At 41.1% G+C, this 23400-nt stretch overlaps 2 protein-coding genes across 11 annotated transcripts; one reads left to right on the top strand and one right to left on the bottom strand.

Moving 5' to 3' along the window:
* Positions 1-301: 301 nt before the first annotated feature.
* Positions 302-12880, bottom strand: aknad1 (AKNA domain containing 1). 5 transcript variants are annotated; one of them, XM_085254748.1, is made up of 22 exons: positions 12134-12876; positions 10734-10943; positions 9091-10163; positions 8877-8951; positions 8665-8776; positions 7167-7315; positions 7027-7086; positions 6787-6920; positions 6508-6685; positions 5193-5350; positions 4674-4826; positions 4257-4416; positions 4046-4140; positions 3746-3948; positions 3541-3655; positions 2763-2939; positions 2467-2567; positions 2198-2335; positions 2007-2093; positions 1692-1803; positions 1415-1583; positions 302-1263 (listed from the first exon to the last, which is right to left on the bottom strand). In XM_085254748.1, the coding sequence occupies exons 2-22, from the start codon at positions 10936-10938 to the stop codon at positions 1084-1086; spliced, it is 3834 nt and encodes a 1277-aa protein (XP_085110874.1). In that variant the 5' UTR covers positions 10939-10943; positions 12134-12876; the 3' UTR covers positions 302-1083. The 5 variants fall into 5 exon arrangements, with proteins under 5 accessions (XP_085110874.1, XP_085110873.1, XP_085110872.1 ...); XM_085254747.1 differs by having other exon boundaries at positions 2007-2114; positions 4046-4137; XM_085254746.1 differs by having other exon boundaries at positions 304-1263; positions 2007-2114; positions 12134-12874.
* On the top strand, positions 12692-23387 carry gpsm2 (G protein signaling modulator 2). 6 transcript variants are annotated; one of them, XM_085254753.1, is made up of 16 exons: positions 12692-12931; positions 13669-13707; positions 15587-15655; positions 16156-16504; positions 18811-19032; positions 19121-19256; positions 19371-19510; positions 19653-19776; positions 19892-20007; positions 20339-20494; positions 20594-20702; positions 20850-20979; positions 21072-21148; positions 21265-21453; positions 21577-22014; positions 22422-23387. In XM_085254753.1, exons 4-16 carry the CDS (start codon positions 16440-16442, stop codon positions 22596-22598), a joined length of 2079 nt encoding a protein of 692 aa, XP_085110879.1. In that variant the 5' UTR covers positions 12692-12931; positions 13669-13707; positions 15587-15655; positions 16156-16439; the 3' UTR covers positions 22599-23387. The 6 variants fall into 6 exon arrangements, with proteins under 6 accessions (XP_085110879.1, XP_085110878.1, XP_085110882.1 ...); XM_085254756.1 differs by lacking the exon at positions 15587-15655 and having other exon boundaries at positions 12694-12931; positions 21577-21736; positions 21824-22014; XM_085254752.1 differs by lacking the exon at positions 15587-15655.
* Positions 23388-23400: the final 13 nt, after the last annotated feature.

Below are 23400 nucleotides of genomic sequence, written 5' to 3'. Positions count from 1 at the left end.
ACCAATTAAACTAGTGGGTTTTAGATAACCTTTACTACCGCACTGTTCACTGCACAGCACAACAAGAAGTTTTAGAATCCAGTGCATGACTGAGAAAGGCCATCACATCAAAGCGTGTTTGAATTTCGGCGGACAATAACCTCCTGCAATCCTGTAATAACATCAGCTTTAATCCCGAGGACAGGTGTGTGCCCGTATCTTTGTGTGGGGACCTTAAGGTGCATTTCAGTGTCGACAACATGTATGAATCTTTGCACTGTGCTGCTGTTTCTTATCATTTACTAAGAGTCGTAAGAAAGAGGTATTGTCTCCAAATCTGTGCACTGACATCACAGTTAAAAGAAAAAAAACAAAGTAGGTACAAACAGGAAAAAACTACAAATGCCAAACGCATGAAACTCACTGCATGATTCTGCAGGAAAATGATCACAAACACACAACTGAAGCAGGCAAAGTAAAGAGGTGAAATATCAGAGAGAGTCACCTGATGTCTAAGGATGGTTAAGGATGTATTTTCACTTGCGGCACCCAATTAAAAAGGATCAAGCTGAATTTTATGTCACTTTATATTTTTTATGTGTTTACTTCCTATATTTTCCATCTGTAAATCATACATTCACTGTAGCTTCACTTCTTATATTTCACCTGACATTAAAAAAAGATTACCAGGGTGTTCAGTGACATGGAGCATTGTGAAAATAAGTTTACATTTATTGCTTCAACTTGTCGCAATGTACTCTATGTCTACTGTTGTCGTCACTATGAGATCACATTGTGCCTCACAGCATTTCTTTTGAATACATTTTGGTAAGAATACAGTTAAGATGGATGGATAAAAATGTTCTTCAGAGGCCTTGAGATCAAATCAAAACATGAAGACATTTCATATTTAAAAAATGTTGCCCATTCATAAAAATATCAGTAACTTTATAAACGTACTATACATGTTACTACTATAGACGATACTGTTTAAACCAAAAGAAAACAAAAACAAACGTATCACAGATCACATCTGTGAATCAGATATACTTTATTTAAAATATATTTCATAAAGGTATCAGGCAAAGAGATGAGAGTATAAACTCATCCATAGCCAGGTTCCAGATGTTTCCTTCCACCTTGTGACTGCATGTGGTGCAGTTTCCTGTGTAGCTGAGCCTTAGCCAGATCTACAGACAGCCTCCTGACCATGCGGTCAGTGGTCCTCTTCATGCTGCGAGCCATCTCAATCGCCTGGTCCAGAGTCCTGTTCACGTCTTCTTCCTAGAAAACCAAAGAAACTTGTCCCTTAAGCCAAGTAAGACTTGTGTATGTCACAGTAAAGACCTGATCTTTATTATGATATACAGCAGATGTTCCTGTATATAAAGAGAACTGGTTTATCTGATTTGCGTTAAAGTTTGAGACATTTGACCTTGCTCCTGCTACGTCTGCTTGTCCTGCTGCCAGTCTTGAAGGGCACGGATGATGGAGACGGTGTCCGCTGAAAGTACACATTGCTGGGCAGGAGTGCTGTGTCTGACTGAGTGGAAGGTTTTCTGTGATGGGACATGGACTGCAGCGGTGGCTCCCTGAATTTATAGCTGGATTTGACAACACGTAGCAAAAAAGAATGATTTATCCCAAGAAAAAACTATGAAGCGTACAGCTGATAAATATCTCTATCAATGCAGTTAATGCTTGTATTTTACCTGGCCGGCAGACTGCAGGAGGAGCCGTAGCTGACCTGCAACAGCGGCTTCTGGAGAAACGAGCTGGAGAGAAGAGACCATCTGTCCTTGGAGTGTAAACTATTTGTGACAACTGTAGATCACAGAAACATGACCAACAGTGTGCTCAGTAAGAATTAGTACGTATTGACAGCAGTGATTTTCCTTTTCACCTTACAGTATTACAGCCCTTACACTATTCATCCAGATAACACTAATACATTTACTGAGGTCAGTTTCATAACTCATTAAATCAAAACCTTGATGGACAAAACCTGACATGAAACAGTTTCTCACTCTGTGGTCTGAAGTCAGACATCATGTCGTTCTTTCCTTTTAAACTGCAGCTTCTCAACCCAGAAGTTTCCAGTGAGCGGCCTCCCTCTGTCCACGCAGCAGGAGAAACTGAATGTTCAGTTCAAAGACAATCAGACAGAAAATCATCCAAATAAAGTGAAACAAAATTCTGCTGTGACTCTGGCTCTGACCTCCTTTGGGCTGGACTGCCTGGTGTTTAAACTGAAACTCAGGTCCCGAGGATACGCCTCTGCCACCTTTTCTGCTCCCTGCTGGTGAACTGTGTAACTGCAACATTATCTCAGAGCTTGTTTCACTGCTGTCTGTGCCTGAAGAGCAAACGAACAAATTACATTAAAAGGATGAAGTAACATCTGCATGCACTCATATCAAAGCAGGGAAGGGAACTTAGAGCCAGACAACTGGAGTTTACACAGTTTTATGGCTGGTGGGGGTCTACCTTTGCTCTGGCTGGGGTCCATGTCTGATGAGATCCAGTCCTCCAGCCTTGCCTGACTGAAACTGAAGTTACTCACATCTCTGCTGCTGATATTCCCCACTCTACATGTTATGATACAAATAATCAATATGAGAAGACATTTGGACTCTAAATGGTTATTTCTGTTTAAATGTTTATCATGAAACTGAAATTCTTACTTGTTAGTTTACTAGATATAATACATGTCACTATCAACATGATAACACCTTACAAAATGTCCATCTTTCATTCATTGACCATGATGATCAGAGTCCCACCTGTTACAGGCTGGACTTTGGTAAGTCCTGGTTCTGGACCGGCGCTCCTGGCGCTCTTGTCTGTATTTTGAGGTGAGATAGTCCATCTTCTGAGCTAAGTGAGGTAATTGCACTAAGCCCACCTCCAGGTCCTTCTTTAGCCTAGACACCTCCGATTGCAAGGCCAGGATAGCCTCACTGGTCACACACGAGCGACACAGAAATGTAAATGTTCATAAAATGGGAAAAAAGGTCATGATAAAGTTCCAGTAGATACGGGCAAATATTTAGCTTAAATGCTGACTGCTAGAACAAAGCCACATACTTGTGAAACCCCTTCAAAACAAAAAAAAAAAAGAACAGTTGTTGATCGAGGTAATGAAGGCAACAACACAGAGAGATTGAAACCAAAAGGGTGAATCTCAGATGAGCTGTTTTTCAAGGGAGAGCTCTAAGAATTCAAAGGTTTCAAGAGTGGCCTCAACAGTAATTATTTGCATTAGATTTATTCCTATAAGCCTTATAACCAGTTGTCTGCTGCCACTTTAAAAGTGCAAGACCAAATTTGCGTCCTACACTGCCCTCTGGCTTTAACTTTTATTTCTTCTTAAAGAGGTTGAGCACCAACACTTTCAAAGGGTGAAAGTCCCACTCCCATAAAGTGCCACTTTATTTTGCTGCTGTTTTCATGTTAATTATACACACTCTTCATAATTTTACCCACAGTGGTTTAACATTTGAATTCACAGCAGTGCAGTGATTATTCACTAACACTGGTGTTTGTTTTCGGCATACTGACCTATTACAAGAGCAGGAGCGCAGAGGGCTGCCTCTGCCATCAGTATCCATGGAGGTGCCAAGTAGAGGTTGAGATACGAGCTGATGGTGCTGAGCAGACAGGCTTTGGTCAGATCCTGTTTGGTCAGTGGTGGACACGAGGAACTTTAGCACTGACCAGAAAACATGACATAAAAAGTGAACATGCAGTGATGGAGATTACTCACCTTGCAGCATTGCTGAAGGTTTCTTAGTGGTACTGTCCACCCACAGATCCACTCCAGCTGTTGCTCCACAGTGTTGTGTTAGGACAGATGGGTGGGGGCTGGCCCACTGGTAGCCAGTGATGGCAGGGTGGATGGCTGTTTGCAGGTGGGAGCACGAGTCTTCACTGTCTGAGCTACTTAAACCTTCTTTCTGGGACAACACACTGCAGAAGCAAAAGCTCAGCTTAAGGTATTCTCATGTTAGGCTCATGTGATATGTTTATGATGGTGAACCAGTCATTAAAATACTCTCACTCACACCTTTCTGGAAGCAGATTTGATTGAAATGATCCCGAGCCCGAATGATTCAAGTAAGAGCTCCCAAATCCGCTGTCTGTCTCTGAACTCACCATCTTCTGTGCATCAATAACAAGGTTTTAACCAAAAGATATGCATGAACATTTGCATTGCATTTTAATTGTGTGGAAGAGACAGCAGCGGTCAAACAGGCTAGCTTGTATCTGCAACTGACCTGCGAGGCACATGAGGTGTTGAGATCCGGCTCTGAGAGGCTGTGGCTCTCTGAGCCTCTTGGTGCATCAGAGGAACAGGAGACCTCCACTGCCAGACTAACACAGTCACCCAGATCACATTCATCCTTTTGTCTGGAGACTCTATCCTTGATGCTGTGGCTGCAGAAAGAGCAAGTGTTTACTGTATAAAGTCTAAGTGTAATAAACAGCAGTGGTTTTGTTTCAAAACTTTTTTTAACAGTAGGATATGAAAAGCATTATGAGAAGAAGACAATGCCTATGTTTTCTGTATTGAGCATGATAATATATTATGCAAAAACAGATCTCTTGCATTATGAAGACTTAAATATAAAACTAAAAAACAGCAATAAGAAGCCATAACAGAGAGTCAGTCACCTCACAGTCACAACACTGACCTGCTGACTGTCCACTGCTCGTGTGAGGTGGTCTTGTTTCCACACAGGTAAGCTAAGATGTCACTGTGATCTGCCACCTCTGACAAACCAGAGCTCCTCTCCTCATCCTCATCTTTACAGACATCAAGTCCAACCAAGGAGCCCGTTGAGTCCCTAAAACAGGCCAGAGAAGAATACCTGCACACAGATCCAAGCACTCCCTTCCCTCCGTACTGTGCAACCCAACACCAGCTGTGTACACGAAACACTACCTGCCCACAGGAAGGCTGAGAACGTGCACAAACACACACGTATGCACCGCTCACAGCATAAACAGCTAGCCAGGACAAGGGGGTTTATTACAGTATACTTATATCCATCCAAGTCATCTTTAATTTTTCAGCACATTTGCCACCGAGCTGTATATTAGCTGCATATCAGAAACTATAAAAATGTTATATTTACAAAAGAAAGATTTAAAATTTAAGTTTTAAGTTTAAAACCTAAACATTAGACTGCAAAGAAGAAATTTATTGGTACCGTGACTGGCAGCTGCCATGTCCAGAGTTTTTCACTAGAGGGTCAGCAGTTACGAGCTCACTACTTTGGTCTGATCCACCATTTATCTGAAGGTCACTGCCCTCCTCTGCTTCTTCTTCCTCTTCTTCTTCCTCTGTGTCCATCTTATAACTTTGCCCCTGAAACATAAAAGTTAATGCAAACATATGCACATACTTAGCATCTGTACCAGGAAAGGATTTGTCACAAATGAAGATGCAGGGCATGGATGCAAATAAGGATCCCTATCATACCAACAGGGCTGAGCAGATATATTTCAGCCTTAAAGGCAGCATGAGCACAGGAGATTATTATAATTTCTTCTCAATCTATATTTCTGACTCTAAAAGACAGAAAGCAGCCACCATGAAAAAGCAGATATAAAACTGCACTCCAAGAAAAAAAATGTAGATAAGGTGACCAGTGTGAAGGCAACTGTTCAAAACATGAAAACCAAACATTTAGCTACTTATAAGAGGCTTTTAGCTGAGCTTAATTTGGAGAAGAAGAGGAAGAGAGGAAAAACCTTCTTAAAAAATCATGGAGTTTAACCACCAGCTCCGGAGGCCAAAGCAGATGAGGCTGGTTTTTTTTGTAGATGAATGTATACACAAACTAGCAGTCAGCAGTCATCTGCAAAGGTGGACGGTCTCATCCAAGAAACCCTGGAGCTGAAACAAATGCTCTGAAAAGAAAATGAATTGTAGGCCCAAGAAGAGCCTGAGAAACTTGAGGCAATCACGGTGACAGAGGCTTTCTGTGAAGAAGCCTCAAATGATGCTTCACAGAAGCTCAATCCTGTGGAGAAATTCAATAAGGAAACGGCCAACAGCAATTTTCAGCTGAAGAGTGCAGTTTACAAGCTTTAATGTGGAGCCTCAGGTAATGAGCACAAAGAAAACACTGGAGCTCCTCCAGCATCCAACAGAGTGCATAACAGAAGTTCCGCTGACAGATCTGAAAGTAGCAGCTACGCTGAAAACGATCCAGACTAAATCTAAGTCAGAAAAGGCTTTTCAGAACTTTCTGATCACACCTCATGTTGCAAAGACCTTTTTATTCAAAACAAGCATTTAAAATATTCACAATGTCATTTTTTGCAGATAAATAATTAAACATAACAACACAATTTTTGGAAACCTACAATTGCATTGCTACTAGTATGAATTTGAACTGTTGATATGCAGCATTGCATTTTTACTATTCACAGCGTATTCTGACTATAAAAGGCCCCAAATCAGAGAATATGAATAGTGTGGCAAAAACATTAAACGTGAATTTTCTGTGTGTCTTTTACCTCATGCAGGGAAGGTGGAGGTGAAGGTGTGAACATGCAGACAGGAGTGGGTACAGTCGTGGACGTGGGAGTGGATGTTGAGTGAGGAGGAGAAATCTGATCACACACGTTTTTGTCTATGATCTCCTTAATGTCCTCAAGATGCATGCCTATCCTAAAGATGTCTCCTTCCACTAGTCTGCACGCGCGCACACACACACACACACACACACACACACATAAATGGGTGCACAAACATGATACTGACACTTACAGCTGCCACCCCGGGGTCTCTCTGACCTGTTAGCATCAAAAGTGCCAGTGTTCCTGGATAAGCCCATGTAGTTTTGCATCTCCAGAGCTCTGTGCTCCTCCTTCTTACTGATGTAGTTTCTTTCCAACTGGTCTTGAGCCTCCATCATGCTCCTCAACATCTGCAAAAGGATCAGTCTATACTAATGCCCATGCAGAAAAAAAGCAGGCCCCAAATTGTGCTTGAAATGTAGTTTACCTTACATGTAGGATATAAAGGATCCTTACCATTTGCTTTTCTTCTGTGCTTACAGCCATGTTGCTCACAGTAAATCTAAATTCATCCACCTGAAGAGCAGAAGGTTTGTAAACGTTTAAAATATGTGTGCGTTTAATTGTACAATAGCTGTAGTCATTTTCAAACACACCTTCTGCATGAACTGGCTGATGATGTCTCTCAGCTCAGCGGTCATCCTTTCCCCATCACTGGGATTATCCTGAAGCTCGCTGGAGGAAGCTGAGGCCGCCTCCTTAATGGTGCTGACGAGAGCTGACTCAGCTTTTTCATTTAAGCTTTCTGAAAACAAGCCAACATGGGAGTCATACACACTCAACATAATTAAGGTAATAAGTTATGAGTAAAATGTTCCTGACACATCCTCTGGGATTTGTACTGCCAATATATCTTTCTTTGTAGCTTTATTTACTTATTTTTATAAATAATGCTGCCAAGCACAAAATGCATCCAGACCAAATCATTAGCTCAGCCAGAGGCGTGGCAGTGTGAGGGACGCTCTGCTGTGATTAGTTGATAGGGTTAGGGTGGGTTGGGTCAGAGCTGATGTAATGTAGCTCAAACCACTAGGCTGGGAATAACATCACAACAGAGGCCCTCAAGGATCATGGCAACACTAACTTTAGAGTCCCTCACAAAAACTTGTGTGTTACCTCTCCCTTATCTAGTATCACCTATGGAGAAAGGCTTTTCTGCATTACTATAAAGTATTATTTAAATTATTAAACTACAGTTAGTCAGTATAGCCCTCGCTGCTGCTGCATGCTGGGGTTTAAATCTGCACCACTGTGTTTACAAAGGGTGCTAGATTTACTGGTTCTGCAGCTTTATTAGAACCGCCGTAGAGACAGACCGTAGCTGTGATTACTGCAGCAGAATGACATGCCACCTTAACTCTAAATTTAACATGACTGTTTTTATTTGCTGTAACATTATACACCAATTTTTATGTGCACCCAGTGATGGTTTCATTGCCCGAGTCCCCGTCAGCGATGCTCCGCAGGCTCAGATGCTACTGTAGCTGTCCAGAGCAGTGCAGGTTAAACCACACTGGCAGCTGGAGGACAACAGCAGTATCTGTAAACAGCTTCAATCACCACAGCCAGGCTGAGCAGCTGCAGCCCTGCTCACGGCCAGCAGCTGGTTACTCTAACAGAATGGCCTTTTAAAATGAATAATGGCACATTTCATTTCATTTCTGTAGTATTAACTCTTAACTATCTGTGTCTTATAGCTGGACAGGAGCCACACACCGACTGTATGGAGGGATCAGTATGCAAAATATTTAGGGGGCACCACAAAACTAAGGCAAAATACTGGATTCAATAAAATAATCAACCTATTTTCCAGCTAAAATGACAACAAACTGGAGAGCAGCTGCCGGCCTGAGCACAACATGCCTTTAACGTAGTGTTTAACTCGACTTTCTGATCATTCGGTGTTTAAATAAAGATACACAGGCCTGGTTTGTCATAAATATTCAGTTATTCTTTCAATGTCATTAAAAGGTTTCATTAAAAAATGTGTCATCTAAACTGATCACTCTCTGAGGAATCCAGTCAGACTTTATTTTCATGTAGTAGAAGGCAGTTAACCTTTCATGATATCAGATGTCGGACACGGAGCCGTACCTGATGAGGGAAGATGAGGAGCTTTGTATCCAAGATGGCTCAGCTCAGCTAACTGCCCCTGATCTTCATCATCATCCTCTAAATAAAGCATGAGTTCTGAGGAGAGCTGATTCTGTGAAAAGCAATAAATACCTTTGTATCTTACATTTGAAATGTAACTAATTTAACACAGGCCTGTGTGAATTACACCAGGAAGAAACCTTAGAACTCACACTGGTTCCTAGTCTCATCTGATCAATGAGGTTCTCTGCCTCTGCGTATTTGGTGAGTAATTTATCATATTCAGCCTAAAGAAAATAGAGAGGATGGATGTTACAGCTCTATCTAAGAAAACAGTAATGCAATGATGACAGAAAATATCAGCTAAAGAAACTGAAAGTCTAAGGTTCATTTGCAGTGCAAAGATATGATCTGAATGCTTTCTACCTGCAGATGGTGCACCAGTGCAGGAGGAGTGTGCTTTTCTTCATCTTTAAAGACATTAGCTTTCCCGGCTGGCAGGACTGAGTCCTCCAAGACTCTGCTGATCACCTCTAACATGCCTGGGGAAGACTGAGCTCTGTGAATGGTGCTAGGGCACTGAGGAAGTGATCTGGCTGGGGTTTTGGGGATTTTCACTTTAGGGGCAACCTTGGAGAAGTCGGGGAGCGGGTAATGGACTTGGCCTTGGCCATACTTCATCTCACTGAAGGATCTTGTACGCACCAGAGGAACTCTCTGAACCTGCTCTTCCTCCTCATCTGCTTTGTCCTGCTTTACTTCATCTGCACTGAAATCCCCAATGCTCTGCTTAGAATCTGTACTTTCAGAGTTGGACATGCTGTTTGCACAAGCACCAGATGTGAAAGTAGGAGTCTTCTTTTCTATCTGCTCTTCTGAACTTGCTTTTTTTGATGCAGCATTACTCTTTTCATCTGAGCTCTCTGTGTGGTTATTATTCACTGCTTTGCTGTTGTGTGTTGGAGCCTGGCTAAAAACACTGTCGTCTGCACTCTCCAACAGGGACACCTCTGGCAGGGTCTCTGCCTCGATCAGCCTACCCAACCGCAGCAATTCCTCGTGGGAGAAGTGCCGCAGCAATAACTGGTTAATGTCTGCAGCACCAGGATGCGGTCCACCAAGCTCACTTTGCTTGGAAGCATCAAAAACGTTGTCCTGCTTTGTGCTGATATCTTCTTGCACCAATTCAAGCTGACCAGAAAGATCAGGACTTGTATGAACAGTGTGTCCTCCATCAGAGCTAATGTTTCCCTCAGAAGAATCTTTCTTGTTGAAGTAAGGGCTTCCAATGTTGCCATCATATGGCAAGTCCTCCTGATCCTCATCACTGGTATTTTGTCCAGTGTCCTCACTTCCCTGCTTATCTTGCATGGTGTTTGATCTTTGGGAAGACACATGTAAGAGATTTCTCTTGGAACTGCTCTCTAGAACCCTCCCGCTCAGACTGCCCACACTGCTCTCTGAGGAGGAGTCATCCAAGCCAGACAGCTCCGCGTCCCCTGCAAATTAAAAACCCAAATACCATGAAAACCTAATTACAGGGTCATGTTGATTCCATTAAATTAGGTTGTTGTGACTTTTAAGGCTAATGGTGGTGACTGACTGGTGGTGGTCAGAGGGCCCGGTGGCGCCAGTGTCCGGCAGCCTCGCCTCTGTCAGTGCGCCCCAGGGCAGCTGTGGCTACAACATAGCTTACCATTGCCAGTGTGTGAATGTGTGTGTGAATAGGTGAATGACGGAATGTAGTGTAAAGCGCTTTGGGGTCCTTAGAGACTGAGTAAAGCGCTATACAAATGCAGGCCATTTACCATTTGCAGGCCATTTAATGATGAGAGTGAAAACTAGCTCATGACTTTGCAAAAACAATATATGTGTCATTGCATTTGTTTTGTCACACCTGAAGTGAGCAAAAAAACATAGCAGATGTTTAACATTCTGCATGCCAACATATTTATAATGATGTATTATTAAAAAAATTGTTTTATGTAAACTTTTGATTATATACGCACTAATTCACCGTAGTATACAAGAAAACTGACACAATAAACAACAGTGCCTGCATGTCTTACCACTAAGATGGATGCTTGCTTCAGAGGCAGCAGACTCTGCCTGGGACAGATGCAAGGCCAAAGAACTCTCCAGATCACTTAAGTGGAGACTTTCATCCTCACTGAGATCAACAAAGAAGCTCTGCTCGATGCATTTTTCCCACAGCACTACGGGTCTGTCCTCCCCCTGAACATCCTCATCCGACTCTCCCAGGTCTCCCTCCATGGACTCTGCAACAGAAAAATGGATGCACTGTTCAATATCTCCTCACCTCTGTTAAGAAAAAAGCAGGGTGAGAAAACTGAACGAAGCACCATTCATCTCTTAGCAACGCAACCTGCAAAGTGACAACACTGGATCAAAAAGCACTAAGGTGTCAATTATTCAACAATCAATACAATGTGTGCACAGAAGATTGCGTGCTGCAAGGGTGTAAAGTTTTTGAGTTAATTATATGCTTGGGTGAAACGTATTGTGTCTGTTTTGAGTGTCTGACAGCAGCAGAAGGCTTATAAATAAATATATAGATAAATATTTTTTAAAAAGTAATTCATCTATTTCATTCAGAAATAAATAATTTGTTTTAAATGGGTTCTTCCTTCATAAAATAGAAAAAATCCTTAGTTTTAGTATCTGTGACTTTGGTAAAAATTTAGATACAATGTGGCTGATGAGGCACTGATGGACGTGAATACTGACATTTTTAGATGTGCGCAAGACTGTCAGTCAACTGCTTTCTAAAAGCTGTGTTTTCAATATAAAACCTGTACTGATTTTCCTAAATCTTACATCTGACACATGTCCTCCATACAATAATAATAATTTAAAAGACTAAATCTAACACTGAAACTATTAAAAGCTAAACTATATAAATACACTCTGTGAACTAAACCGAATTAAAAACAAAAAATCAAATTAAATAAAACCCTAATTAGAAAATACAATATCATAACGACTCTGCTGTGTAGCCCCTGACACTCTGAACCAAGAAAAAAACCACTATGCTAAAACAAAAGTGTCTTTGTTATAATATAAAACTATTATCTATACAAAACAAGTTGTAAAATGCATTTTGCAACACACAGGAATCTGTTAATACTGCACATCATTAATATAGAGTTAAATATACCTATATAATACCCTGATGTGATATTTCAATCGCTCATAAGTTTTTGCATGTATGTTAACAAAAACTGTCATGTGATATATGTATTCAGGTACTTGATACCATAATCGTAATAACTACATTTCATAAGAGTAGTGGAGCAAAAGTATATAAAGTACATATATCTCCTACTACAAGTTACACGTGAGTGTTACCAAACACGTTTAAGCGTCTGTACTGTTTCTGCATGTAAGTCTGAGCTGCATTTCAGTGACATAGTACTACTGAAATGCTTTGCTGGCGGTGGTTACTTACCTTGGTTGTGTTTAGCCGGCTGGTTCTTCTTCAGCAGTGTGCCATTACCTTTAAGTTGATCCCGGTCTCGAAACTAGCAGCGATGGTTTAATATCTCCCCCATCTTTCTTGACATATGCCTTCCTGAACAGGTTTTTTGTGGCATCATTAATAATGGATAAAAGGCAGCGCTGAACGTCTGGACTCGCGGTGACAGCAGCATGCATGACAACTAGCGGGGTCTCGTTGCTAGGTAACGGTGCTGAAACCTCCTCCAAAAGGCTGCTAGCAAGTGACAGTTTTGGGCTATTGGCCATTACATACTTATTCTCTTTTTAAAAATAAGTATGGGAATGTGCAGACTTTCACCCTCCTAAATAATAATACACAGTGCCGAAGCCCCACAAGTGTGCACGCTGAAAGCCAAGGCGTGTCAAACTTTCAAACATAATAAAGCTCGTGCTTGTCTCAGCTACATTATCACAAAAACGTCACCCTTCTTCATTCAAATGTGTTCGTCCAATGATTTTTCTGCAGGGGCGTGACTAAATTTGAATGCCGCTCTCTGATTGGCTACTTGACGAAAACACACAAAGCTAGTGCACCCGCAAAGGGGTTTCTTCATATTTATCGAAGTTAAATCGAAGTTTTTACCGAAGTTGGAGGATAATGTAGCCGTAGGCTGAATATAGTACAGCTTATTGTTATATTACAGGCGTCCACTTTTTTTTCTCCCCGTAAACGCACCCATGTTTTTAAACTCGTTAGACACTAAAGAAAAGAAGACAAGTCACCTTTGTTCGAGCTGGATCGCCTAACGTAAGTTTAGCAGCTAACAGGCTAACGGTGCTAGTCTTTGGCTGGATGTTGGTTCAGATGTGTGAATGAATTAACTGGTTATGAATAAAGCTAAAGAGACAGCCGTAAGATGAACTCATTTGGGACACCACAGCCCTGACAGTGGTGTCCATAATGCGAAGTAATTTCTTCACTTTAAAGTAGTTATCACTGGAGCTGATATTAAAATGCTATAGATGAATTGTCACCATCAGTGTAGTGTAGGGCATAGATTTACTGTTTGTTATATAGTATATAATTTGGTATAGGCTATAGTGTATTGCTAACAAGTGTTATACTTGTGCAGATGGTTTATATAGCATGATTATGACCACTTTTATCGTACATAATTCATTTCTTACCGTAGTTGCACTCATGTTAGTGTAGTAATGGTCATGAGAGCATGCACTCAAACGCACAGTCTTGTATACCTCTACATCTGATTGTATTGTTATTACTATACGGTGTATAAAATATATACCCAGTTGCCAGCATATTAGGTGCACTTAACTGTAACAAGTGCAACCGGCTTTTTGTTTATTTAGTCTATCCTTTAGGTAGGTGTAGCTGTGTGCATGTCATCAAGAGCATGGAATTCAATATTTAATGTAGTCTGTATTTAGCCATGTTTTAATATAAAAAAAAATTGAATAGCCAGAATTGCAACACATGCTTATGAACTTTGAGGTTATTTATGGTTGTAAAATTGTTTCTTCCAGGCTTCCCAGATTTCCTGTTCCTGTGTGGAAGAATTACCGGTCAGTATCCCAGTACTTAACTTTTGTTTTGGTGTGGGGTTTTTTGCTGCCTCATGGTGTGATGCCAAGTGCTGCTTCCATATTTAGGTTTTGTTGTCAGAGGCAGTAGTCAGTTTAGAGCATCAAAACACAGAAAATAGCTCACATGTGTTGTGTGTTAAGGATGAAATCATGTTCTTGTTTGTGACTCAAAAAGGAGTCGGCGATTAGCTCCCGTGAAGCTGTCATTAAAAACGGCATCTTTATTTTTCTTTCTTTGGACCTTTATGCATCAGTAACTTTTCTCTGTTTCACTTTTGTTCATGCACACTGTAGTTTTATGAGCCAGACAGAGTTCTCAGAAACACACCCAGATGGCATACAGTGTTGGAAAAAGCTGCAAGGATGTTGGCACAAAACAGTCAATCATTATATTAATATGCAGGAACATGTACGGCAAAGCTCCCAAAGCTCTGGGCATTTACAGAGCAGCAGGAATAACAGGATTGTCAAAAAGTTGACTCCACCAACTATATACATACATATATATATATATATATATATATATATATATATATATATATATATATATATATATATATATATATATATGTGTGTGTGTATGTATGTATGTATATATATGTATGTATGTATATATATATATATATGTATATATATGTGTATATATATATATATATATATATATATATATATATATATATATATATATATATATACACATATATATATGTATGTATGTATATACACATGCAAGTTACAGGGCAGAGTTTGAGAGAGATTTGCTGTTATTTAGCTGTCATTAAAAACTGCAAAATATTGAAATCTCTCAAAAACTTTTAAAACTAAATATTATAATGTTATTATGTTGTTATTTAGTAGACAAATAACAAACAAGATTAGAGTCGGTACACTGGACTTGTCTGAGAAGTCAGAAAGTAATCCAACGTAACATTCACCACAATAACTAATTTCCTATTCAGGATTTTAAGTAAATAACTAACCTGTCATCTTAATAAAGAATTATGTATAATTATTGTCCTTCACTATTTTATTCAGTTTTTTTGCAAAATGGTAAATTTGAATATTCTTGAATAATAACAAAAATTACATTTTAGCTAGAAAAGCTAAAAAAAAGGCTTTGCACATAGTAGTGGATTTAATATAACAGAAATATAAAAATGTTTTGGTAACTAACAATTTAATTAAGGGCAGTGTGGCATTAACCTTCCATTGGGTGGTGGTTGGATACGTTTGTTAAGCACTGTATGTGCAGCATAGATTTTTTTCAGTTTTACTGCATTGCGCCTTAGAGATTTTTGTCTTTAATCTCAATTGAAAATTGAATTCAAGTGATGGGAAATGTTTCTTGTTATCAAAGCACCTGTTTGCGCTGCTGTGGGTCTAATGATTAACTCTAATATGTAACAAGAGGAACAGTTTATTAATCAAAGTTCCTGATATTAGGTTTTTGTGAATATTGGCTTCCTTGTTATGTATGGATTTGTAAACTTAGTAAGCAATATTACCTAATATAATATAATGTTTCATTGACTGTAAAATAGCACTCATCAATCACGTAATCTAATTATAATCATGACCATTCTCAGTTGTTACTACCATCCTGATCACTTCTTCATTTTGGGGTTTTTAATTTGAGCCAGCTTATCTTTGATGTAGCTGAACAAATGCTCTGTTGGAAACAAATAATCACTCATTATGGCTTCAGCTGCCAATATAATAGAGATAGGCCACCTACTGCATGTCTGTCTTGTAATTTAGTTGCTATTTAATATAAAGATGTAACCCAGTTTGCAAATAACTGGCCTGCCCCATTTCCCATATTGTGTGTGTGTGTCTGTGTGTGTGTGTGTGCGTTCAGGGGCGGGGCTGACGGTTTAAACTTGGGGAGCTAATGGGTGTGGCAAGAATGACCTCATGCTGAAATTAGGTAATGGCTGGTTTAGATTTTTACTTGAAGCAGTCTCTACTTTCCATGTAGCACGCTTATTGCCGTCCTTTCCTTTGGTGGAGGTAGCGTACATGCAGCAAGTCTCTCTGCTTTTTCCCAGATTTTCAGTTTACCTTGTTTTTTGGGAGAGGTTTTTTTGAGTTTGTTTGTTTTTTAAACCAATCATGCAGCAGGTTTCTGGTTGCTATTTCTTTCTTTTCAGCTACTTCCTAGGCCATGATTTCCATTCACACACACTGTAGATATTTTTTCCTCTTGCTTTGCTATACCTGTGGAGCACACAACCTCTCCAAGCCTGGGTGAAGTCCCCGTCCATCCTAGAAGATTGACAGTTTGGCTGGCCCCGTGCATTCATTTCCGCCCCACTCTCCCGCTTCTTGCTTACCCCGCTTGTTCACGCTGCTGTTTGGTTGGTGTTGCCATGGCACCGTGCAGCCAGAAAGAGGCTTCACATGCAGCATCTTGTGTTCTCTTCACAGAGGGCCGCTAACAAGCGATTGAGGGCCAGTGACGCAAAACACACATTACACGAAAGCAGCTGTGTGGACTGACGCTCAGGATTCTGCAGCTTTAACAGTCGTGGGTTTACCTTCCCCTGTCAACATTCAGCAGAGGGACTGCTGCAGACTCGAACACATTGGGTGACCATTCGGTTCACCGAAGAGTTTTTTAGTTTTTTTTTTTTCCTCTCAGAGTCTTGGTGCTAAACGCAACCATTTTTTCGGGAACGAAACTGGGATTTTCCCTCATATTATGCACTTCAATGGATACAGGTGGCTCAGTGGTTAGCACGCGTGCTGAGGAACAGTCCTTTCACGTCCGCTACAGGTAGGACTTTTGTCTTTTCACTAAAGTGTAGTTAGAGTGTAGAAAGTGTGATTGCTTTCCCAGTCTCTAGTTTCAGATGGAGTGTTGGTGAAGTGTTTTGTTGATGCCTAAGAGGAGCAATGCTATTTATAGTCATTGAAATATTTGTAATGTAAGATGTTTCACGTACCCAGTTGAAGAAGTGACGCTATGTTTAGTATTGAAGCTAAAGTTAAATGATAGACTGGAGGAATCATTTCACACTGTGGTCTGGGACTTTGTTGACTAAGGCAGGTAAGTTTTCTTTAAAAAAAAAAGGGGGGAGCATCTTGCAGCTGTCCTTACATTGCCAGGTAAAGCACTCGGGTAGCAGATGTGACCTGCCAACCACATAAAGACCTGCGCCCGCCAGCTTCAATATTTAAACAAGCCCTGAAATATTCATCATTGCTCCCTGTGTTTATGTCCACATGCGTGTCCATTTTATTTAGATAGCTTAGGCGTGTGTTTGGTAAGAGGGTGGATTATTTTTACAATACTGGCTAGATTGTTGACATCAGTAAATTTATTCCACCTAGAGGTGCACAAATATATATCGAACAAACAGCTTTGTTTGACTGCCATTGGCTAATCAGCAAATAAGACATTGTGCAGATACAGATTTTATTTGTCATAATGAATTATTTGTGTGCTTGGAACATAAAGGGGAATAGATATCAAAAACAAAATAAACATTTTTACTTGGTAGTGGTGAAATAGTTATTTTAAACACTGGTATCAGCGCAGAATTTCACCCGTTCATCAGTGCATCCCTAATTCCATTACACGTCGCTACAGACTCTGTTTGTCTGACAGATCTAATCAATCTGTACAGCACTCACCGGCTTTGTAATCTCTCAGGTGCATACTCTACAGCCGTAATCTCAGGTGACCAGGTCACCAGGAGAGCGGGGCTTGGACGAAAGACAAGCAGATTAGCCGAGAAAACGCTGATAGAGCAGTTTCCTTGCTGGCAGGCATTGGAAGTTAATGCTGTGACAACATCACACGCGTCTCCTTGAAGGTTTTCCAGTGCGTGATGCTAAATTATCTCTGTGACGTCAGATGAATTATGGTTTTGATATTACCTAGGACGAATGCAGTTTAGTTTTTAGGGCATTTTTGTATTTAAAAGAGAAAAAAAATCTTTTCAACTCGAAGTTGGTCTAAGGTAATCTCTCCATGCTTCGGAGAAAGAGAAGGAGCTGCAGCCTGGAGGTTTTTCCAGTGGATACCTCAGTAGATGCCTCTCAGATGTTCCATGTGCTGCTGCTGTTGTTGTAAGACACAAAAAGCCAGCAGGTAGGCTAGCTTTTGCCTCAGCTAGAGTGTTAAATGATAGTGTTAACGTGGCAGTAAACACAAAGTAAGCTCTTTAATATAAGGCCTAAGGCCGCTGCGCTGAGCTCTATTGAACTTTATTGTTCTTACACCATGTTTGCCTTTGTTCTCAAATTATAGCCTAGCTGGATGGTGAGACAAGCTGTTTGGTGTTTTTGCGTCATTTCTGGGTCTGTTTTTGCGAGCTTTCAGATAACCATAGGGTGGTTACAGGAGGAAATCTTGTTATACAAACTGAATAGATTTTTTTGTTAAGCCATTATGTCACTAACAGTACAGTTTCCTGAAAAACAAAGTTGGTTTATCTGACAGTTTTTGCTAAGCACAAATATGCCACTAAATTTGCCTTCACAGCCACTGACTGACACTCTTTTCATCTGGCTTAAAACATTTAAACCCCATGAGTGTTTGTTACAGACATTCATGTATTTGCTGTACTTCAAAAACAAATTTATTGGGTGTTTTGATTTTATTTCTTTTGAAGAAGTATACAGATGTCCAGTGTTGGTTGCTGGGAATCAAACATTTTGCTTTCACAAGCAATATTTTAGGAAATTTAAGATGTTTTTTTTTAATCTTTGCCAGCAAAGATCTTTTAAATGATCGGTTATAAGGTGTTTAAAGTTCTAAAGCAACAGCAGCAAACATTACAAATACTGAATATCAAAGGTTCAGTTTTGGTTCAGCTGATTGGAAAAGGAACCTGTTTTGCTTTCTGGGGTAGGTCAAAAGGATGTGAGATCTACTATAATAAACACGCTCTATTGTTTTCTGTAGATGGAAGGAAGTGGCTAAACATTCCTACTTGCTGAAAGCCTTTGCTTCGAAGGACGTTTTGTTTTTCAGTCGTGGACGGAGCCATTTGGCTGTCGATTAGAGGACGAGGAGATTTTAGAGTTTATGTTTTTGAAGAAGAGAAGTCCAGACTGTGCTCCTCTCTTCTTTAGGATGGAGGTGTCCTGCCTGGAGCTGGCGCTGGAGGGTGAGCGCCTCTGTAAGGTGGGTGACTACAAAGCAGGCGTCTCCTTTTTTGAAGCTGCCATCCAAGTGGGCACAGAGGACCTCCAGGTGCTCAGTGCCATCTACAGCCAGCTTGGAAATGCCTACTTCCACCTGCAAGACTATGCCAAGGCCTTGGAGTTCCACCGGCACGATCTCACCTTGACGAGGTTGGACACATGAGAAACAGCTCTGTAAAAGGCCCTGCTGAGTGCAGCACAATGTTTATTTATTAACAGCGTGACGTGTCTTGTTCAGGACAATTGGCGACCTGGTCGGAGAGGCCAAAGCCAGCGGTAACCTCGGCAACACATTGAAGGTGCTGGGTCGGTTCGATGAGGCTGTGGTTTGCTGTCAGAGGCACTTGGACATAGCCAGAGACATGAATGACAAGGTGAGGCAACGTATTCGAGAAAATAAGCAATAAAGAATAAAAGTCAGATATTTGTATTCATGTATTTGAGAGTTTCAGAAGAAAGTGATCTTCACCACTCGTGTTTCCGGTTAGGTGGGGCAAGCGAGGGCACTCTATAATTTTGGGAATGTGTACCATGCCAAAGGCAAAAGTATCTGCTGGAGCGGAGCTGAGCCCGGAGATTTCCCAGAAGATGTCATGATGGCACTGAGGAAAGCAGCGGAGTACTATGAGTAAGAAGGAGAGCGTGTGATTTAATCAGAGTCATTTAACATTAGAAATAACAAGTTCTGTTACTTTGACTGTTGTGTCAAGTATCCAGTGTATTACAAAGTGAGCTGCTGGCTGACCGTTTGATTGCATATGCATTGTCAGGGCAAACTTGGCGATAGTGAAGGAGCTTGGAGATCGAGCTGCTCAGGGTCGAACTTATGGCAACCTTGGCAACACACACTACCTGCTGGGAAACTTTCGCAAAGCTGTAGCTTCTCATGAACAGGTGAGGGTGTCTTTTGGTAAGGAGTTCACAAGCATCCATGATGATGTTTTCTTTTAGTAAGTTACTTATTACGCCTTTTTAAATACAATGTTAAAATTCAGTGTTTCTGTTTCAGCGTTTGCTCATTGCTAAGGAGTTTGGGGATCGATCAGCAGAGAGGCGGGCTTGCTGCAACTTGGGGAATGCGTATATCTTTTTGGGGGAATTTGAAGTGGCAGCTGAACATTACAAGTAAGCCACACCTACATATGTGTATTAATGTTTGTTGTTGTTGGCCGCATTTGGTCTCTAGGCATGTGTGACTGGATCCTTAATCACTTGATCCTACATTGTCACCATGATTGTCTCCCCCAAAAAAGAGGAAATTGAATTATCAAATAACTGTAACATTTTTAGACTCTTTTCCTTACACAATAGTGGCAATATCTAAAATTCTATCATTGTATTTATGCATTATATTATGTTCCTATGAGCTCCTTCTGGGAAAGCAGGCCTGTATTGTATGAAGAAAACATAAAGCCAGTGTGCATTGTTTGAAGCATCTTGTCTGATTGCTTGTTAGGAAGACACTGCAGTTGGCGAGGCAGTTAAAGGACCGAGCCGTGGAAGCTCAGGCCTGCTACAGTCTCGGCAACACCTACACACTTCTGCAGGACTATGAGAGAGCCATAGACTATCACCTCAAACATCTCATCATAGCTCAAGACCTCAATGACAGGTATAGATGCAAACACAAGGTTTTATGATGCTTCTTTTGACGTAACTACAGTATGCCACAGTTAAATAGTATTTGCTTATGTATGGTTTCATTCTGTAGGATTGGTGAGGGCCGTGCGTGCTGGAGTCTTGGAAATGCCTACACTGCACTGGGAAACCATGACCAAGCCATGCACTTTGCTGAGAAACACCTGGAGATCTGCAGAGAGGTATGCACTGCTCATACTATCTTCACAGCAAAGCATTTCAGAAGTACTCAAAGCAAACTTGTTAAGAACAGATACAGAAATCCTTCAGCAGTAAAATTAAAAGTTGGTTTGTTCCTTCTGTTTTTTTGTTGTTGTTGTTGTTTTCAGACTGGAGACAGAAGCGGGGAGCTGACAGCTCGTATGAATGTATCTGATCTCCAGACACTTTTGGGTTTGAGCTACAGCACAAATACCTCCACTGTTTCCGAAAATAAGGATATCGACTACAGCCTGCACGGTAAAAACTGTGTGACCTTCCCTATGCCCCTTGCTATAATATTTCAGATGCTTTGAATGTGTAGATTACGTAACATTGTTATTGTTTTACAGGAGCCAGGCCCAGGATGAGCAAACGACATAGCATGGAGAACCTGGAGCTGGTGAAGCTTACTCCAGACAAAGTAAATGTAAGAACTGCTCCACTGTAGTGCTCTGCTCACACCTCATCTACAAGAAGGGCTTCTTGTTACATCACCCTTTGCTATTGAACTTGTGATGATTGTGATCCATTTCTGTGCTGAAGGGTCAAAAGTGGAACAGCGACATCTTGACCAAACAGTCCAAACCCTCGCTGGCTAAGAGCTCCTCCAAGCTCTTCTTTGTTGGTCGTCTGCGAGGGAAGAAGTGCAAGTCTGGTGGCTCCAGTAAGGTCCTCCAGGACACCAGCAATACCCTGGATACCAGTCAGCCACCTGCACAGGGACCACAAAAAGTACGCAGACCTGGGGCATTCATTTGAAGATCACTCAGAGAGCACTCATGTATTCAAGATCAAACAACTTTTGCTGTTTTATTTTTATTTATTTTTTTCAAGTTGTTTGTTTTTGTTTTCCAGCGACTCAGCCCCGACATGCTCGGAGACGACGGTTTCTTTGACCTGCTGAGCCGATTCCAGAGCAACCGCATGGATGACCAGCGATGTTCGATACAGGACCGAGGCAGCAGGTTATCGCTAAACAGCGGCCCAGAGTCACCTCCCAGGACCATCAGGAAATGTAGGTCCATGCAATCCACCCACACAAAAAATATAACCACTGTTAAAATAATTTATAATTTGCGTACTTATTTATTTTCATTTGTAGCCATGTCAGAGTCTGCCAATGTGTCAGGCGCTCAGGGCAGGCGCTTAGAGGAGTCATCAGCAGCAGGGGGGAGCCTGCCAGGACTCAGGCTCAACCAAAACAGCAACCAGGCCGTGCTCAGCCACCTGATGGCCAACGCTGACAGCGCTGAGCCTGATGATGACTTCTTTGATATGCTTGTCAAGTGCCAGGTAACAGAAAAAGCATAGTTTACTGAATAGTTTGCTAATACACATTTATATAGTGCTGGGTGGGCACACTTGATATTCAAACACCGGTATAAACAGAAATATTTTAGCTCCTATTTAAAATAATTGTGTAGTTAAAGAGTCCCAACAGTGGAATCCATCCTATACAAGAATGATGTTTTTGAAGTGGCTGCTGAAGGTAACAGGAAGCCGGTGTAACATAAGTAGAAGAGTGATGTCTGTTTGTTGTAGCCAGAGGTCAGGAGGCAGGATTCTTATTACCTTGCAAGAGATCAGCTGCACAAAGGAGCAAAGTATATTACAAAGAAAAAAGTTAGAAACAAGATTATAAACATCCTGTTACTCAGACATCAAAGTCATACTCTTTGCTTTCACCGTATTCCTTCCAGGGCTCCCGTTTGGATGACCAGCGGTGTGCTCCTCCCCCTCCTCCAGTCCGAGGGCCCACCGTACCAGATGAGGACTTCTTCAGCCTCATCATGCGGTCGCAGGCCAAACGAATGGACGAACAACGCGTCACCCTGCCTTCTGCTGCAAACGCTGCATCTAGGCCAAGCTCCAACTAAACAAAGCACTAAAGGGACTGTGAGGTCTTTTGTTTAATGAAGGTGTGGACAGTATCGTGATGGACCAGTGATCACTTCCTTGTCCTTTAGGACAACACATAGCATTATCAGCACTGTATGCAGTTGACAGTATGGGGGGGCGGGGGAACTCAGATTAACAAGGACTTTTCACACAGCTTGTACAAAGATGAACTCAGAGTAGCATCAGGGACAAAAGTGTTTTTTTAATAATTGTTTTTAATAATTCTGTACTGCTGCATACTCTCACTTCACCCTGTGTATTTTTAAATACACCACTGCAGGTATGTTTGTATTTATTGTTCTTGTCCCATGAACTGCTGTCCCACTGCTATGAAGTAGTAGAGGTATACTCATAGTGGTGTTTTAAATCACTCTTTTCATGTATTACAGCCCTTTACAGATGTGGCATACATGGCAGTGTGCGTGTCTTGTGCGTGTCTGTTTGATGTGATTTCATGGAGTTTCTGAGTTGTGCCATGTTGCAAGTAAAATGTAAATGTTTGAAGGTGTGATCTGTTCTGATTTCTGTGGAAACTTTTCATGAAAAAGTGACCATGGTGCTTTATGAATCTCATTGAGAAGAGTGTGTGTCTGTTTGTATGAGGTTTTTGTTTGAGTTAAGTTCCTGAAGTCGCACAGGAGGCACTTACAAAAGCTACTATGAGCAAACTGATAAAGTATGGATTTAACCCATGTACAGTTCGTGTCTCTTACCCTTTTGTACTAAATACTATGAGTTCAGAGGAATAAAACATGTCTGTTCATGTAGCCATCGTGACTT

Source organism: Mchenga conophoros, linkage group LG18 (genome assembly GCF_057382185.1).
Source record: "Mchenga conophoros isolate Kocher_MC1m ecotype Shallow Benthic linkage group LG18, M_conophoros_male_GT1.1, whole genome shotgun sequence".
Lineage (NCBI taxonomy): Eukaryota > Metazoa > Chordata > Actinopteri > Cichliformes > Cichlidae > Mchenga > Mchenga conophoros.
The sequence above is the reverse complement of the archived record's forward strand: the minus strand, read 5'-3'. Positions and strand labels throughout refer to the sequence as shown.